Source organism: Halyomorpha halys, unplaced genomic scaffold, assembly GCF_000696795.3.
Source record: "Halyomorpha halys isolate HHAL.00 unplaced genomic scaffold, Hhal_1.1 Scaffold201.1, whole genome shotgun sequence".
Classification (NCBI taxonomy): Eukaryota; Metazoa; Arthropoda; class Insecta; order Hemiptera; family Pentatomidae; genus Halyomorpha; species Halyomorpha halys.
In genome coordinates this window covers 606,683-626,220 of record NW_027111296.1, presented here as the reverse complement: position 1 = coordinate 626,220, position 19,538 = coordinate 606,683, and the positions used below count along the sequence as shown (strand labels likewise).

General features: G+C 29.0%; 1 protein-coding gene across 6 annotated transcripts in view; it reads right to left on the bottom strand.

Annotated features, from left to right (window-relative positions):
• Nucleotides 1–595: 595 nt before the first annotated feature.
• Nucleotides 596–19,538, bottom strand: part of metro (membrane palmitoylated protein 7-like protein metro) — a 27,879-nt gene continuing 8,936 nt past the window's right edge. For 2 of the 6 annotated variants that reach the window (XM_014418566.2, XM_014418568.3), the window contains 7 exons: nucleotides 18,899–19,095; nucleotides 18,042–18,172; nucleotides 12,334–12,633; nucleotides 11,548–11,750; nucleotides 11,275–11,415; nucleotides 10,458–10,642; nucleotides 596–7,927 (listed from right to left, as the gene is read on the bottom strand). In XM_014418566.2, the coding sequence (XP_014274052.1) occupies nucleotides 10,466–10,642; nucleotides 11,275–11,415; nucleotides 11,548–11,750; nucleotides 12,334–12,633; nucleotides 18,042–18,172; nucleotides 18,899–19,095 (1,149 nt within the window). In that variant the 3' untranslated portion in view covers nucleotides 596–7,927; nucleotides 10,458–10,465. The remainder of the gene's footprint in view (nucleotides 7,928–10,457; nucleotides 10,643–11,274; nucleotides 11,416–11,547; nucleotides 11,751–12,333; nucleotides 12,634–18,041; nucleotides 18,173–18,898; nucleotides 19,096–19,538) is intronic. The other 4 variants (XM_014418570.3, XM_014418571.3, XM_014418567.2 and 1 more) reach the window with 3 other exon arrangements.

The window sequence follows — 19,538 nt, the reverse complement described above, 5'->3', positions numbered from 1 at the left end:
AATCTGTACAGTGAAACTCATCTAAATCTACCAGATCAGTCTTGACACAATCCTCTCACATACACTTCGGTCTTTTTCTGGGATGTTTGTTCAGTGTTTATGAACATTTTAGGGATCCACTCGTAACTAATCCCTACAACCTTACATATTCATCTTTATCACTGCAATGCTATAACCTGAATTATATTTACTTAGTGAAGTTCAGTGTTGTGTAGCCTTCTAAATTCTCCACTTAAATTATCCTTTTTTGGTCAGAATATTTTACATATAACTTAATTTTAAAAAACCTTAAGGTGGTGTTTTTCTTTTAGAGTAAGAGGCCATGTTTTGCATCTATAAAGAACAATAAGAAGGATAATAGTTTTTTTAATTGTAATTTTCAAGTTTTTAGAGAGAAGCCACAAACTAAGCAATTTTGAAATTTAAAAATAACAAGAATTTCCTTCTTTTAACCTTGATTTTATTTCCTAATTTTTCTAATTACTATAGAACATGTATACTTAAACCTCCCTACCTGTTCAAATGTATTCCCTCCTATATCTATGTAACCAAAATTGCGAGACTAGGTGTAGTATAAATAAATTACAAGAGACCATTACATTTCAACAGCTCTATTTTTACAAAATAATGTTCATTTATTTTCTAATGTAACATTGTTAATATACAATTCATTGTATAATTTCAACAAATGAAGATATACAGGCCAAAATGACCAATGGGACCAGTAAATGTTTTCATTTCTAAGATAATAAAACAGGAATAAACTAATTATTACAGATCAGTTGTATGTACTTAATACTGAACACAAGGTAGGTACATATTATTTTAGCAGATAACAGCGAATGCCCTAGCTTTTTCACTAAATAACAATTTAAATTCTATTTATTCCTAACCCGAATAAAATAATCACCCATAACAATACTGACACATTACTATTCCTGCCAATATATCACAAATGTGATTTATTCATTCAAATCCTAGAGATTTCAAATTAAGATTTTTTTTTTATATTTATTTATTGAAGGCACACAGAAGAAGGCCATGAGAGCAATAATGTCCAGCTTAGATCCCAGCCTTTCAAATACTCAATAATTTTGCTGTAAATTACATGTCGGTATACAGTAAGGTATTGTGACAGAAGATAAATCAACTTAAGATATAAAATATTTAAAAAATGAAATAAAAAACTTATGCTTACAATAATAATGCGAACACAGAGAGAATGTTTGAGATCTTTGAGACTGAGAAAAAAATCTGTACATATGCTTTAAGGCTGATCTTACGCTCAAATGGTTTTATGGCCTGGCATTGGTAATGTTAGATTTTTCATCAGTATTGTAAGAAGTAAAATTTAGATAATTTAACGACCATTCTTAACTAACCTACCCTGGAAGTCAGCTAGGAGTAAGAGAAATTTAAATAAATTCAAAAAATGCTACAATGAATAATGACTATAAATAACAATAAAAATACATTAACAATGATGAAAAACAAAATGAATAAAATTTCGAGGCACACGAAACATCTTCTTTTTTTTTTTCCTTTTACCTAAATAAAACAATTATTACTTGTAACATACAACAGTTATTTCAAGACTAACAAATAACAAATCATTAATTGCTAAATTATCAAAACAGACAAGCCATTGACAAGTTAAAATATATTAATTGAAAATATGCTTAATTTCGTCTAACATAATTAGTCTTTATCTTTGACCAGAGAAACGTACAAACTAAAACCCATTATCTTTACAGTAAATTCTAAACCACTTTATGAAAAAAAAAAAATTGACACATAACAAAATGTTAATTTAAAAAATAAAACAGCAACAACATAATACTGATTATGTTATTAATATAAATAAAACAAATTACATACTTTTCATAATATTCTAGAACCAAATTTCAACCAAACGGACAAAACGATGTGTTTTACACATCTACACCAAGTTAATTAATAGTTAAAAGTTAATTCCATCTATTTTTAGACATTACTTCTTTGCCCTTTTCCTTTACAATTCACTTTCCTCACGAGATATTTCAAAGGGATTCACCCATAAAACTACCACCCTAGTCCCTAAACAAACTTTAAAAACTAAAAAAAAAAAAAAAATGCATAAAAGAAATTTGTACCATTATTATAAAAAAATTCCATTAATATTATGAATATTAATGTTAGTCCATATCAAAGATATCTACAATACCTCAGTTTTTTTTTTCACTTAATTACCTTTAGCTATAAAAGTAACTAATATGAACAAACCAACACAAAACCAAACTTGGTTATCTATATAGTTAAACAGATTAACAGTTTCATTTTCAATTTTATCAATGAGAGAAACCAAACATTCCAATGAGTCTGTTTGGTGGAAATCTGGCTCGAAATAAGTACAACTTACATGAGTTGTAATTTTACATTAGTACAGCTAATAAAAAAAATCCTGAACAATTACAACTGCAAGATACAAAATAAATAAATAAATTACTTTCTTTGATATTTTAAAGTCATGTTACTTATTGAGTATTAATAGTAATAAAAATTAATATTTTAGCAGAGATGACAATAAGTGGATCTTACATAAATAAAACAGTAATATTCCTCAAATGAAATCAAACTCCAAGGAAAGCACTCGCAATGATTGGAATAAAAAAAAATTGATAATTAGAAAAGTACGATTTCTAAAAAAAATAAAGAAAAAAATTTTTAAACACTAAAGTAATAAATAAATAAATTTTATAAAACCGATTTTAAATCTGAATCTTGGATGAAAAATTATGTAAGATTTCCACCCATTAGCATACCGCATACTGATACACGAACTTTGCGTGGTTCTACAAAAATAAATAATAATAAATACATGTCATGGATTTGCTCGACTAATTTACAACATTCCCCATAATTATATAATTTAAATGGAACAAAAAAAAAATATATATATACCTTCGGTTACAAAACTGAGATTCACCTTCTACAACTAATTTTATTATCACTATTATAATGCTCGTCATGTTTTGATAACATGATAAAATGTTCAATTAAAGCTCATAACACACAATATACTAAGATTGTACAATAACAATTAAATAAAGCTGTGGGCATAGCATGAGCTTGTATGTATAATTTTTTTTTTTTTGGTAAAATTCCTTAGTTTCTATGAAAAACATTTTTTTTGTTCTTTATTCTTGTAACCGTGAAATACTACTCACTAAAAACGTTACTAAATATAACATTACAAAAGGGATTCTTGATAAATAGCAATATATTAATTTCTTAAAGGGATATATAATTTTATTATGGAAAAGTTAATAATTTGAGGCACTGTAATTACAGGAAATGCAAGAGTGTTTAATACTCATGCTCCACCCATGACAAAGGATAGCTTAATTTATACATAAATAAATAAGATCGGAAATATAGATATCCGTCAAATATTAAACATTAAATGTATAGAATCCTTACAATAATTTTAAATAAACATACAAACTGTTTGGTATTATAATAATAATTATGTCAAGAATTGATAAGCGTAAATATTCTGTGAATAATAAAAGTTATATAATGCTCTCGTACAGCTAATACCTGAGATTCTGAAATTTACCTTTTTTTGTATTTTAGAGTAAAAATTTGTATTCTTCTTCCTTTTCTTTCTTTTTTTTTTTTTAGAGAACCCACGGGAGAAATACATAATACAACCTCTATTACCTACACATTTTGCTTACACATAATACCCTATTTAAATATATTAAGATACGTTGGTCTAAAGATCTATGATCAAGGTAGCAGGGATGGGAAAATTAGAACATTTGGTATTTTAAATAAAAATACATGGAAATTAATGAAAATGTTAGAAACTTTTATCTCCATATGATTGAACCTTAATAAATGAGTAGATAATTTTATTATATTTAATTCCTGGAGAACCATGTTTAATTATTAGATCATCTTTATACAGGCTGTTTCAGTGTTGTTTCCTAACTGAAAATATGAATTAAGGATTTCAAAAAAAGAAAAGAATTTCCTGTGAAAGTATGTCCATTAATGCTTTATTTCAGTCATAATGAATAAATTGATATGTGTTCCAACTACTTTATTGATGTAATGTAAACATTAACATTCAGATTGAATATTGTTCTAAGAAATTACCTTGAGCTCGGCATCTTTCTACCATAGCAGCAGTAGCGGAATGATACTGGATATAAGTTATTGTTTTGCAGGTTTCAATTGTTCTTTGTAAAGAATTAAGATCATTGACCAGGCTTGCATAGTTTTTTTTGTTAACTCCACCTCAAACAAAGAAATCCAGTGGTCTTGGATCTGGAGAAAGTGACAATAAGAAATATCGATCCCCGTTTAGCCACTGCTGCTGAGGAAGAAAGATGCCGAGCCTGTCTAAATGCTCAAGGTAATTACTTCAAACAACATTTGATATGAATGCTAATATTTACATTTCATTAATAAAGTAGTAGGAACACATATCAATTGATTTATTACAACCTAAATATTTCATAACAATGAAAATTTTTAGACATGAATAACTCCTAAACAAAGAATTAGCAGAAACACTTTTGTAGGAAATTTTATTCTTGTTTTGAGATCTTTAATTCAAATTTTCAGTTAGGAAACTTAACTCTGAAACAACCTCTAAGAGATGTGATTATAATATGATAAAATGAAGCATACTGAATAAAAAAATACAGAAGAGGTTAAAAAAAAAAAATAATAAATGCTTACAATACAAATAAATTAAATAGTATATCTTAGAGATAGTGTTCCATAATTTCAACTGATAAGGATCATTCTGTCCTTAGTTCCATGAACATCTGGTCTTATATCTGCTGATTTAATCAGCTAATGCTTAAAAAATTATAATAATTATTTCATATAAATATTCATAAAGCATGTAATAACCACATAAAGGTAACTAGAATATTGAATAAATCTGACAGATACTAAATCCGAAACGATAACTATCTTCTCCATCCTTCTGATAGCACCAATTTACTAAAAACTCATTGAAAGGAGAGTAAATAGCACTCAATATTTTTTAAGCTGTAAATAAAAAATATTTAAAATAAGAGTTTTATAATTAGTTCTTCAGTATATTGAGGGTTCAGTTCATTTGTTTAGAAAATACACTGGCAAAGACAATTATGAATTTCCCATTCCTGGAACAATGGAGATCACTTTGACCAACAAATATACCCCAGAGCATGAAAGTCAAAAGATATTTAAAAATAAAAAATAATACATAAATAGACTAGTATAAATTTACAGAGGTGGATAAATAAATTAATAAAAAGAGAGCACATAATATGCCACTAAATAAGTACTTATAATAACAGAAATAGTTTTCTTAATAAATATTAAATAAGAATGGAAAATAAGTTAAAGGCATGGAAAGAATTTTCTTTGTCAAAGAATGACTAGAAATTGATAATTCAATAAATGCTCGAAATGAGATTTAAATAAATAAAATACATTAAATTATCTATCCTTAAATGAGGTGGCTGTTTATAATGTGCACTTAAAAAAAAAATTAAATTCAGGTTAATCCATCACTTAGAATCATATATTTCTATGTTTTAGAAGTAACTATTTCAAAGAATAAAGTTAAGGATTCATTTAGCTAAAGACAACATTCTTAAAAATTTTTTTTTTACTTAAACAAACTAGTACAAATTTTCATCTATAGTGGAGATTCATTTCTTTTCTTAAGCCACAGATCTGTTCTATGACTTATAAGATACCAATGTATGAAGCATAACATTGCGGACTTAGGAAGACCGTAAGGCTATTAATGAGCAAAGTTGCTGAAATAAGATCACAAACTAAGAATAACCGATCCACATTAAAGCAGCAGAAGGCAATTTTAATTTAGAGATACTTTTTGTTGAGAATGGTTTTGTTGGAAATGAAATTAACTTTTTTTTTAATTTTAAACTAGGAGTTGTGAAAAATTCTCGCACTTAAACAGAACTTACACAGGAGCACAACTGAAATCCATTAACTATGGAATTATCCTAGTCCAGTTCAGAGTCTTTAAGGACTGCATCAGTGAAAATCAAGGAAATCCATTACTGTTGATATACTCTATCTAAAACGAATATTTTGTAATTCATTTTATAACCCTAAAGTAATTGTATTTTCTTTTATAAAGCTAGAGGGATCACGCACTTATGTCCCACTACCACACACTTTATCATAAGCCAGAGAAAGATAAGTTGTATTCCTCTTGATTGTACCTTAAAAAATGTACAGTAGAAATGACAATTTTCAGTTTTAAAAGAGGAAAACAGTGCCCCAGATCCACATTACAGCTGCGGAAGGATATTTTCATTTAGTGAAACTTTTCTTCGAGAATGTTTTTGATAACAATGTTAAGAGTAATGATGATAAAACCCCACTCTGCAAGGCCTCAGCCTCGGATTGGGATGATATTGTTAAATTCTTGATTGATAAAGGGGCTGATTTAAATATTTGGGACAAAACATATGGTAATATGCCGACCTACATAGCTGCATATGGAGGTCCATCTTCCTGTGGTTCAACAGAACTTCTACTGGACCACAACTGAAATGTGAAAACTTTGGGGTTATCCCAGCCTAGTTCAGAGGAGACTGCACACTGTATTTCTGTTGATATACTCTATCTCAAACAAATATTTTATAATCCATTTTATAACCATAAAGTAATTGTATTTTCTTTTATAAAGCTAGAGGGATCACACATTCAGGTGCCACTGCCGCACACTTTATCATATGTTAGAGAAATATAAATGGTATTCTACTTGATTAAATCTCAATATATATACACTTAAATGACAATTTTCAGTTTCAAAGGAGGAAAACAGTGCCTCAGATAAACAAAAAAAAATAACCTTGATTTCAGATTTAATAGTAAGAAGAAAAATGTAGATAATAAGATAATTGATTCAAACAGATTAAATTAAAGTATTAACACTGTATAATATGAAATTAAAATAATTAACAATATTTTTTAATTAAATAGCTTTAATTTTATTTGAATTCGATAAATTCAATTAACGTAAGCATAATTTCAATTCAATTTCTTTTAACTTTTTTTTTGTAAGGACCTGTAAAAGATGCATGCACATAACCAGCCACCTCAAGAAGATATCAAACTTGTCAACGAATGATATTATCAAAATAATTGTCATATAGAAAAAATGTTGATTGTCCTACGTAGTTTACAACTCAATTTTCATAAAAGTTCATAAACAGCTTATAAAATGCCTGAATCGAGTCACTATTAACTTATTTTAATAAGTTCTTAATCTTTTCTTTTAGTTAAAAGATACTAGAATATTTTTAATACAGATGAAACATATACAATAAATAAATATCATCCCATATGGATGTAAGCATATAATAAACCTTATTTAAATTTAAACCATATAAGTAATATCTTTATCAACATTGTCGAAACAATTAACTCAGCAAAAATATTTATCTCAAAAAGAAACCATTCAACAATAAAGTCCAATAACATATAAAAGCATGTATCCAAGCCAGTTTAAAATTGAATATTTTTCTTATCCAGAAACATAATTCATAACAAAATATTTGTTAATTTTAATTTGTAAATTATTTAGCTGAAAAGATCAAATATAATTATTCTAGTGAAATGCTATAAAAAGTTTATTTGTTTACTTCTACCAGCTTTTTTTTTTCTTTTTTTTTTAATATTGTACTGTTTTAGGAAAAGTGAGTTCCATTCGCAAAGCTTATAGCCTCCAAAATGAAAATAACATCACCAAGAATCTCTTCGACATCTGGAAAAACGGCTTAAGCATAATTTAATGCAAAACTATACCAAAACCTTAGAACACTGTAACTGATACTATCCATTTCTGAACTGTAGGGAATTCCACGACTAGCCTGATGACCTGACACCATCTTCTAAATCTCTAGAAAAAAACAAAATAATAATCAGCGTATTTAAATGGTCTTGATCAATTTTATTTTTATTTTGTACATTCATATTTTATTCCTGAAGAAATTCATAAAATCCACAATAGATGCAAGCTTTTACAAACCGAAGAAATTAAAAAAAAAACAATGTTTTAGTTTAAATACCTCACTAATTACATATAAAAACAAAATAATAATCAGCGTATTTAAATGGTCTTGATCAATTTTATTTTTATTTTGTACATTTATATTTTATTCCTGAAGAAATTCATAAAATCCACAATAAATGCAAGCTTTTACAAACCGAAGAAATTTAAAAAAAACAAAAAACAATGTTTTAGTTTAAATACCTCACTAATTACATATAAAAACAAAATAATAATCAGCGTATTTAAATGGTCTTGATCAATTTTATTTTTATTTTGTACATTTATATTTTATTCCTGATGAAATTCATATAATTCACAATAGATGCAAGCTTTTACAAACCGAAGAAATTTAAAAAAAAAACAATGTTTTATTTTAAATACCTCACTAATTACATATAAAAAAATAATAATCAGCTTATTTAAATGGTCTTGATCAATTGTATTTTAATTTTGTAAATTTATATTTTATGGCTGATGAAATTCATATAATTCACAATAGATGTTAAGCTTTTACAAACCGAAGAAATTAAAAAAAAAATGTTTTATTTTAAATATCTCACTAATTACATATAAAAACATAGAATATAACAGTTTAATAAAGGATAAAGCCATAATACAATCAGAAAAGATCGGGCAATCTTGAATTTTCCTCTTTGAATCAGATATCAGATGTTTTAGTTATTCATAAACTTCTTTAGTATTATTTATTTTCGTCATCATCATCGGTAGAACCCTGCAGAGCATAAGGACTACTTTCGATGCGATGGATGTTGAACCAATAAGGATGGGTCTGCATATTAATAGGGAAAAACCAAGATTATGCTGTTGGATAAGAAGCCTCTGGACAAGCCCCTATAATTTCGAAGTGGTAAGAAGTTTTTCTTACCTTAGCTCTATTATGAATGAGAACCAGGATGAAGAAGAAGAAGTTAGAAGCAGAATTGTTGCTGGAAATAGAGGTTATTTCTCTATTGTAAGTTCACCCTGTACAAAATGTTGATAAGGCCAGTCGTCACATACAGTGTAGAAACTTGGACCCTAAGCAATAAAAGCATTACCCTGCTAGACAGGTTTGAAAGAGTAATTCTGAGGAGAATCTTTGGGCCCGTATGCGAGAATGGTAATTGGCAAAGAAAGAAAAATGGTGAACTTTTTGGGCTCTATAAGGAATGTAGCATCTCCTCGTACATAAGGATAAAGAGGCTTAAATGGCTTGGCCATGTAATGAGGATGAGCGAGGAAAGAGTGGCTCATAAACTGTACAGTTATGTTCCGGATGGTGTGCGGCAACATGGTAGGCCGAAGGGCCGATGGAAGGATGCTGTGACAACTGAGGATCCCAGTTACCCTTACAGAAGATAGAGAAAGATGGTTGGCGGCCGTTGAGCAGGCCTAGAGCAGCCTCATGCACCTTTAGTGCCAGTAAAAGAAGAAGAAGAAGTATTTTTTATTTATTCATTGTTAATTTGGCTAAAAATGAAACTGTAAATTTTTATTTTTCAAATTAACCGCACTTTATAGGAAGATATTAAATATGTACTTTCAGTTTTGTACTATTTTCATTTTGTGAGCTATGCCTACTATGCACACATCCATACCATTTTATGAAACTCATTTATTTTTACTCACGGGACCTCAAAACGTGTACTACTGTAAAAAAACTGGAATTCAAAATCACAATACTTCCCCATACTATATATAAACAGGTAAGTAAAAGTAAAAACGCCCAGGACATAATACCATATTTTGGCCAATAAAACATTATAAAAATATTTTCCCATTTAGCCATATCTTAGATAAATTTATAAGTAGAGGAAAATTATCATTAATATTTAAAAATTACAAATAATAACTTAATATAAGTTTTTTTTTTTCCAAACAAATCTAGAAAAACCTGTACTACAGCCAATGAAGGGTCAGGGGTTCAATACTTTCTAAAGAAGTACTGTTTCTTGAAAAATGGTTGTGCAAGGAGGCAACTTGTTCAAGGTCACGCTCAACCTCCAGTTTTCTGGTTTTCTTCAATTAAAGAGTACCCATTTTAGAGTGTTTATGATCCAATAGTGTTGACTGAAATTGATAATTAATAATAATATAGTATCATTTATGAGAGCGGGTTGGCTCAGTGTTAAGTCATTGTTCGAATCTAGCTGTGGCAGATAATTATTTATTCTGTTACTGTAACCATGCAGAACCATTGGTCTAGAAACAATTCCTCCTTACAAAGTACTGAACCCCTGACCCTTCATGGAGTGTAGCAGTACAGATTTTTTAATATTTTTATAATGATTATATTGATTAATAAGGATTTAAATTATTAGTTGTGCTAAATATAAGTACTGCTAAATATAAGGTTAATAGTTAAAAATGATTTTACCTCAAGGATCACTGAACCCATGAGGCAGGTACCCACTGAGGTTCTGTTTCGACTGATATAGCTATTCTAACAAGAGATTCAAATGCAGAAGATAAATCAGCATTGATGATTTCTTCATCAAAAAAGTGTGAAAACATGAATTCTATCCGTCTGCCACGATGAATCATTTCTCTTAATTCATCATCCTAAAATAAAAAATAAAAAAATAATAATAAATATATATATATATATATATATATATATATATATTAAACACACACACACATATATATATACACATATATGTAAATGATTATTATTCACAGTAAACTTAAGAAAGAAGAGAAGAAAAAGAATCTATATCAGAAATTATTTGCAAGTAAATCAAAATGGTTATATCGACTATTGATGGTTGGTAACGGACAAAGGAAAAAACATTTGTTTGCTTGGATGGTGGGAGAGCGAATGTGTCCGGGAAGCAGGTAGTCCTTACCACCCTTGGTCTACTGTCAGTGGAAGAATTTTTATAAGAAGACATAAAAAATCAACAGTCACCAAAAAAGATAATATGATTGGTTAATTTTCTCAACCTAGGATTAAACAGATCGTAAAAGTAGCCATTAATTAATTTAAGTGTAATTGTGTTCTGATTGTCTAGAGAACCCACCCTGAGAGGAAGACAATAATTTAAAATAAAATTATCATATCTAGTTAATATTTAATCTAGTCCTTCAAACTTTGTCTTCATCAAAAATATATTTTAGATCTGAGAATAATGAAAACAGTTAAAAATCCTTATAATTATTTTAATAAATCGTAAATATAACAATATAATTACCGTGAAACCTCTTGAATTTTCTTTATCAAAAGTAGATCTAGCGTATGCGGCAGTGCGAGTTTCCTTGAGCGTATCAAACAAAGGCGGTTTAATGTAAATAATGTAAGGCTTGATTTGTGCTGTACGAATCATCTTCAAAGCCTTAAATAAAAAAAGGAACTCACTTGTTATAAAATGCATTTTAATTGATAACTTGTAAAAAAAAAAAAATATTTAATTTTATAAAAAGAATAGAGAATATTGTAATTTAACTTATTTTTATTTAATACACACCTGATAATGTGGACTAAGAATACAGACGTAACCTGCATTAATTAAAGACAGTACACTTTCAACAGAAGTTCCATATAAATTTCCTTTATATTCTCCATATTCGATGAATTTTCCAGCAGCGACATCCTCTTCCATAACTTCTCGCGAGACAAAGTAGTAATCTTTTCCTTCTATTTCTCCAGGTCGAATACTTCTGGTTGTAACTAGATAGAAAAAGTATTCTGATATATTCCAAAATATTCATAAGAAGAAATAAAAACAAGATTAATTAAAGCATTTTTAATTATTAAAATTAAATAATTTTTAAGTACTCAAAATTTTACTTTCTTACATAGTTTAATCATTGAATATAATTGCTGAAAGATTTAATGCAAGAGGTAAGCAATAACAAATACAGAAAAAAAAAATGATATACTCGTCTTAATAAGTAGTAAGAGAGTTATTAAAAAACTAATGGACTAGAAACATGATTATATATAGTAATATCCCCTTTTTTAATAAATAGTTTTGTTATGTTTTAAATGTATTTTCAATCATAATATCGTTAAATTAAATAGCAAGTAAACTAATTTGTTATAGTTATTCTGTTTTTATTTATTGTGGTTGTTATCTAGTCTTTTACTTAGACCTTATGAAAGCCTGAAAATAAGATTGTAACATTGGCACTACTAAAATTAGTTTAACTTATTCATGTTCTCCACTGATGGGAACTGGACCATCTTCTCCTCATTTGATATCAGTGATCAATAACAACACATTATAATATATATTAATTGTAATACTTACATGGAACAGGAGATCTATATTTACTGGGATCCGTGGAAATCAACCTCCGCTTGAGTTCATTACGCCCAACACCAGGTGGTCCGACGAGAGCCAGCGGCCTGTAGAGACCCGGACGAGGGTACAGCTTTGCCACTTCTTCATACGTTGCCACTTCCTCGCGCATGAAGTCATCCGCTTCTGTCAGATCATAAAGGATCTTTTTAATTTTTGGAGGCCTGGAGCAGTGCGATGTTGAGGAACAGGGGGACGGAAGGAGCCGCTCAGCTCCTACGCACTTCACTCCAGTGCATATTTCGCCCTCTGCAAACCACTCTGTCTTTAGTCTCTACGTAATCAACTCAACAGCAACAAGGATAACATGCAAAACATATATACAGCAGGTATAACAGTAAAAACAAAAACAAAAAATTCATGCTGTAGCATCATTATCTATATATTAGTAGTGCTTTAAATATTTATCGGTCAAAGTAAATAATTTGGAGACTATGCATAGTGTTTGGTTAATATGAATAATTCCCATGGAAAATGGACAATATGGTAAATTTTAGGTTTCATATCATATTGACAAGTCATTATACATAATGACTATAATTTTACAGTTAATTACAAATTGGTTAAAAAATACATTCAATTATTAACTAATATAGATGGTGACATCATCATTAGTCTTGAATCAGAGAACAAGCAGTTCAGTTCTTGGTATGTTTTGGAGCGGTGATTTGATAAAAAGTATCAAGGAAGAATTTCTCTGAAATACAGTAGTAGGAGAATAATAATAATAATAAAGGCCTAACCAACAAACCTGAAGGTTCGATGCCGATGCCACCAATCGCTCTCTATATACATCCTTCCAGTGATGCCTATCCAAACCTAATTCTACTAAATCAGTTTTAACTCAATCCTCCCACCTACATTTCAGTCTACCCCTTAAAATATTAACATTATAGAGATCCACTTGTTACTATATGCTCTATAACCTTATATGGCCAACTTATACATTGCAATTATATTTACTGGGTATGGCAATTTTATCTAATCATTTTTTTCATGTAGTTCAGTATAATATTTTTGTCTTTTTCTTCTATTGAACAATTAACATCTTCGCATTTTATAAAAGTAAATTTAAATTACATTAATTTAAGTTACAAACAATAATGTTAATTTACAAAAAAACAATTCTTTTTAACATTAAGGATACAGTGAGACTCCCACTATAAGGAAGATGCAAAGCAAACTACATGCTGCAATGTGCCAAGGGCCTGACCGCCAACTACCTGTGGTTTTGGTCTATATTAATAATGATCTGTTATCACGGTTAATGTTTAATTATTTACTTTAACCTTACATTATTAAAAAAAGAGAAGAGAAAAAACACTGCTATGGTTTTAAAATAATAACAAAAGAAATCGATAGTAGCAAGTTAAGGAAAAAATAAATTTCTGTATTCAAAAAAAATTCTCCAATTCAATAATTTGGTAATAAAAAAAAAAATTGAAATAATAATAAAAAAAGAAAAATATGTAAAAAACTTTCACATGGCAATAAAATTTTGGACCAAATGGAACTCTCTTTAAATAATGCAAGAAAAATATGATAAACACTTGGTGTCAGGTCCGGACAATATGGTGGATGCATAAAAATTTCCCAACCAAACTCCTGGAGTTTCTGACAAGTCACTATAGACGTATGTAGCCTGGCGTTGTCTTGATGGAACACAACACCTCTTCTGTTGGCTAATTCTGGCTGTTTCTAGGCAATCGCTAGCTTCAAACAGTCCAGTTGTTGAAAATAAAGATCCGAATTAAGTGTTTGGTCATATGGAAACAACTCATAATAAATGATTCCTTTTCAGTCCTACTCAATGCACATCAGAACCTTCCTGGCCGTTAGTCCTGGTCTGGCCAACGTTTGAGCTGCTTTACCTTGTTTTGAATATGATCGTTTTCGCACAATGTTGTCGTATGTGATCCATTTCTCATCCCCAGTCACCATCTATTTAAGAAATGGGTCGATTTCATTCCGTTTGGCCAAGGCTTCGCAGATGGAAATTTGATCCATCCTGTTTTTGGTGATAATTGGTGTGGCAAAACTATATGCAAATGGCTTAAAATTATTTTATGGTCAATGTTTAGCTCCTGAGCGATGCTGGTCACGACTACTACCATCCTGGTCAAATTCGATTATTTCTGTGATTGTATCAACATTTTTGACGACGGGCCTGCCAGTGCAAGGTGCATCTTTAATATCAAAAATACCCGAACAGAATCGACGAGACCAAAATTGCTTCTAATTAGTTGTTACAGTATCGGGATCATAAACACCATTCAAAATTTCAGCTGTCTAGCTTGCATTTTCGCCTTTGTCAAAGAAAAACTGTAAAATATATCAAATTTTCTCTTTGTTGACTTCCATCTTTAACACCCTGTAACTCACAACTGAATGTACCAAACAAAAACACAGCAAATGAATTTTTTTAGTGTGAAATGTCACCTTGACTACTAGCATAAATCTGAAATTGTTTGATCGATACTTTACAAGATATCGATCACTACAGCCTGCTGTAGTGTCTATCTACTGAATAAATATTGGATTTCTTTTTCTCCAACCTAATATTTTCTTCCTAGCATGAAAGCAGTCAACAATTTGCGTACTCTACAGTACAAGCCTGAGTACAGACAATAGGCTATTTTGAATAATTTAATTTTCATTTGGGGAACCCAGTAGTACTATGATAAGGCGGAATGCTACTAACTCCAAGGACTCGGGTTCGAGTCCGGCAGGGCAGATAATTCTTTTCTGTAACATTGTAGATGAACTCGGTGGGTTATTGAGCTCTCCTGAGGTCCACTCAGCCTCATAAAGTGGATACCTTTAATTGGGGAAAACCTGGTGGTTGAGCGTGATATTAAAAAAATCACCTCCTTGTATAACCGTTGTTCTAAAAACAGTGCTTCCTTACCAAGTACTGAACCCACAACCTTTCATGGATTGCAGGGGTTCTCATAATTACTACATTAATTTTTATTTAATTATTTATATACAAGACATGCTATATAAATAAATTTCACTGTCTAAATTCAAATTGTTTTTGATTTTCACAACTTATGACATGGCAAATATAGTAGTACATAGATAAAAAATTAAAAATCTAATAAAAATGATCCAAAACACAACTTAACGTGCAAATAAAGAATAAAATGATAGAAAAATAATCATGCACTAAATTTTTTATGGGGCCTTGATATCAGTAGTGAATTTTGAAAATAATATCAATTTTTCTAAAAATTTTCTCTCTTTACTCAGGGGTTTCCTGTATAATGAGTAAATGGGAGGTCATTTGAAAAATTAAATCATTTTTTATTTTTTTATTTCAGCATTAAATAGTTGAAGGTGTTATAAAAAAAACCCTAGTAAGCTATTTACACTTCTTATTTTCAATATTCACAAGTGATATTATTAGGCCTAATCAGCTAAAAGATAAACAAAATGACAGCGCAATTAAAGAATAAAAGCTTTGCACAATATTAATAGAAAAACATCAGTCAGTTAACGAAAAACAAAAATTAATTTTCTATAAGAACAAACAGTTTCCAAGTGCTGTCCAGTTTCAGTTTTACCAAGTGAAAAAAAGAAGACAGGGTGGTATACAATTACCAGAGTGAGAGATGAAAAATATATGATTATTCACTGTAAAAAGAATATATTTTTTATTTACTATCAGATAAGAGAGCTATCATTTCATGCTTAAAATTATTATTTAAATTATCAATTATTTCGAGACATTAAAAAATGATAATTTTTTAGCAATACAGTGAAATCTCTACATAACGGATACCGATGGGGAAGATAATTCTGTCCGTTATAGAGTAGAGGTTTCTGTTAAGGAGGGATAAATATAAAAAAAACACAAAAAATGAAAGAAATAGAATTATGTTTTCGTCACTTAAGCTGTGATATCTCTGATTAAAAAGAAATCAATACATCATTTTAATAACATTTTATCTCAATCAAATTTTGGTAGGATGCGTATGTAATTTTTTTATACATAAAAATAATTGACCGTTACACTGAATGAGATGGTCAGAGGTGTGGTGAAAAAGGAACAGAAATCAGTTTTATAAATAAATAACTTAATTTCTAAATAAAAAGAACAAAACAGAATCATCCAATCAGAACCTTTCTTGAACTGTCTTCAGAATGATGCGTTGATTTTTTTTTTGAATGGTATAATTTTTTTTTTTTTACTTTGACATATCATGCTCTAAGCGACGATACGTACTTTACTTTCAACATTCAATAAAAATGACGATTCAAATCAAACTAATTATAATCAAATGTTTCATTATGTTTACTTGCGTGAGAACATAAAGTTTAAAAATAAAAAATATACAAAATATTGTCAAATTTATTTTTGATTTTTCACAAAGAAAATATTAGTTCGTAGTAGTTCAATTCAATTAGTAGTTCAATAATAAAAAATATTTGGAATTTATATTAGGAAAACTCTGTAGATCATGAATAATTAAATTTTAATACTATACATTCAATAATACCAAAATCCTTCATTGGTTATTTATAAAGTTTGGTATAGTAGAAACTAGAACAATATTTCAGATTTTAAACTAGATCTTCGAACTTTTATCAACTGTAAATAAATAAATATCTACTCAATAACAAAACTATTCTTTTTTAAGGTTGATAACATTTTCAACAATTAGAGATCAAAATGAGTTCTTTACAGCTATTACTGATTAATATATCTAATTTGCATTTTTTTGTTGTCTAGATTCATATTAAATAAACATTTCTATTCTGTTATATTGTTTATTATTTAATTTAAAAATTTTACCAGAGAAAATGTATATTAATTTTGAAAAAAGAAACAACGTCCTCCTTCTTTTAATTATTTCAAATTTTTTAAGTATTATACAGGTAGGTTCTTTTCTTCAAACATAATAGCTTTAAATTGTACCAGCTATTGATTCCCAGGTATATAATTAATTATATAAAATCACATGATGTCTATCTATATACCCAACCCATAAAATTTGCTCCATTAATAAAAAAAAAAATTAAATTCATAGACATCAATACAACGTAAACTAGTGTTTTTTCTTTCACTTATACTCTAAGGAAGCTAAGAAATAAATTTCTGACTCCTGTAAGTGGATCAAAAATGCAGATTATCAAAAACATTTGAAAACCTGTTGCAAAGTAACCAATTTTTACAGTACGAATTGGTAAACATGACACCTTTTGTTAAAGTTCCTCATAAGAACAAAAAAATTAATAATTATTTCTAATTTTGGAACAAAAAAAAAAAAAGTGAACCAACCACCAAGGTTCACTAAACCACTAGGTTCACTAATAATCAGGAAAACTAATGGTTAGAATAAATTTTATTAAGTTCCAATAAAACAAACTGATATAGAGCCAAAATATAAAAATCACAAAAAAAAAAAAAGTGTCACATAAATCATTTTCTTTTCATGAAAACTGTAAGTGGAAATCTTTAAAGTAGCTAAACATACTCACAGAAAATTTTATGCTAAATAAATAAAATTATTTTCAATGCCTTAGAAACAAATAAATACATTTATTCTACCATAAAACTCATATATTTTTAAACAATTAAACAACTAATTCGTATTGTACTACAAAAAAACTAAACACATAATAACATAACCAATAAATATCTTAAATAATACCTAAGTTGGTACCTTCACTGTCTGTTTTATCTTCCTGCTGCCTTTCATGGAGGATTCTCCTTTCTTGAAGCGCACGGCTAGGGATGAGACCAGCTCTCATATTTCTATCACCTTCTTTTCTAGCCTGCCACCTATGTAATAACAAATGCAAGTAAATTTTTTTTATAAAAGTAATAATAATAAAGCATGCCGATACCACCAGATGTTCTCTACACACATCTGTCCAGTAACTTAATCAGTCTTAATGCAATCCTCCCACTAATGTTTCGGTCTACTCCTTTGACGTTTGAGTTTTTAATAATATTTTAGGGATCCATTTGTTACAAGTTGAATACAAGTGTTTATCTGGTTTATTTATACTGTGTCTGTTTCCTATTGACCATTTCAAGGCACTACTGAACATTCCGGTCATCACTATACTCAGATTAACAAGGAGAGGCTACGGACATGGGATAACTGATTTCAATCAAATTTATTTAGTGACACTGTCAAAAAATATTAGACACACGTGTAAGGGTTCTTGCCAATGCGTCCTAGGAGTCAAGAAAAAAAAAATAAAAAATAAAATAAAAAAAAAAAAGAAAGAAAAATTTTTCAAACATTTAATTTTATTGTTTTGGTTTTAATTTGTTTAAGAAGGTCTTGTTTATATCATTTTGTGTAGTTAGACGGTTCTGAACACCATCTAAGTTTCATGTAGATTAGTTAAAATATTTTCGATTGTATGAAACAAGTTTAAAAGCATTATAAAAACCGTTTCACATATAGCAGAAAATTTTTTTTTTAACTTTTTAAAAAGCGAAGAATAAATGCAATTCTATCATCTTATAACATATACTAATTATAAATTTACTAACCAATAAGCATCATCCTGGCTGACGATATGAAGAATATCTCCTTTAAGAAAGTCGAGGCCCGCTTCTTTACATGGGATGTAAGGATCAGCAGAGGCACAGTAGTCGAAGTGAGCCCTAACTCTCACCTTACTCTCCCTACAACCAGATCTTCCATCCGCCGGCACCAGTTTAAAAGTTATGGTCCCCTCTGATGCTTGCTGTGACAAAATAATCCAAGTTAATAACAAACATACAATTTTTATGATGTAATTAATTAATTTTTTTAAATAATTAATAATTATTAAATTACTTATTTATTTTTTACACTACATAGATAATAATTTCATATTTTGATAATTTTTTATTTCAATGAAATGGCATTGATTATTTTCTATGCTATCTCAAATTTATTAATGAAGTAAATTCTTTTTTTTTTTTAATATTTATTTATTGCTATTTACAACTGTACATTATAATACATTTAGTAAATCTGATCTAAGTTAAATTGGAGTGTTAGAAGCGTGTAGAGAAATTACCCATTGGTAGCACTCTAATGGCATTTTACATTAAATTAGCTGGTCTCGTGGCCATCTTCTTTTCAGGCGCCTCGGAGGATTGTCAGGAATGGAAGAGGATGCAAGATTAGAAACTAGGGGGTTTG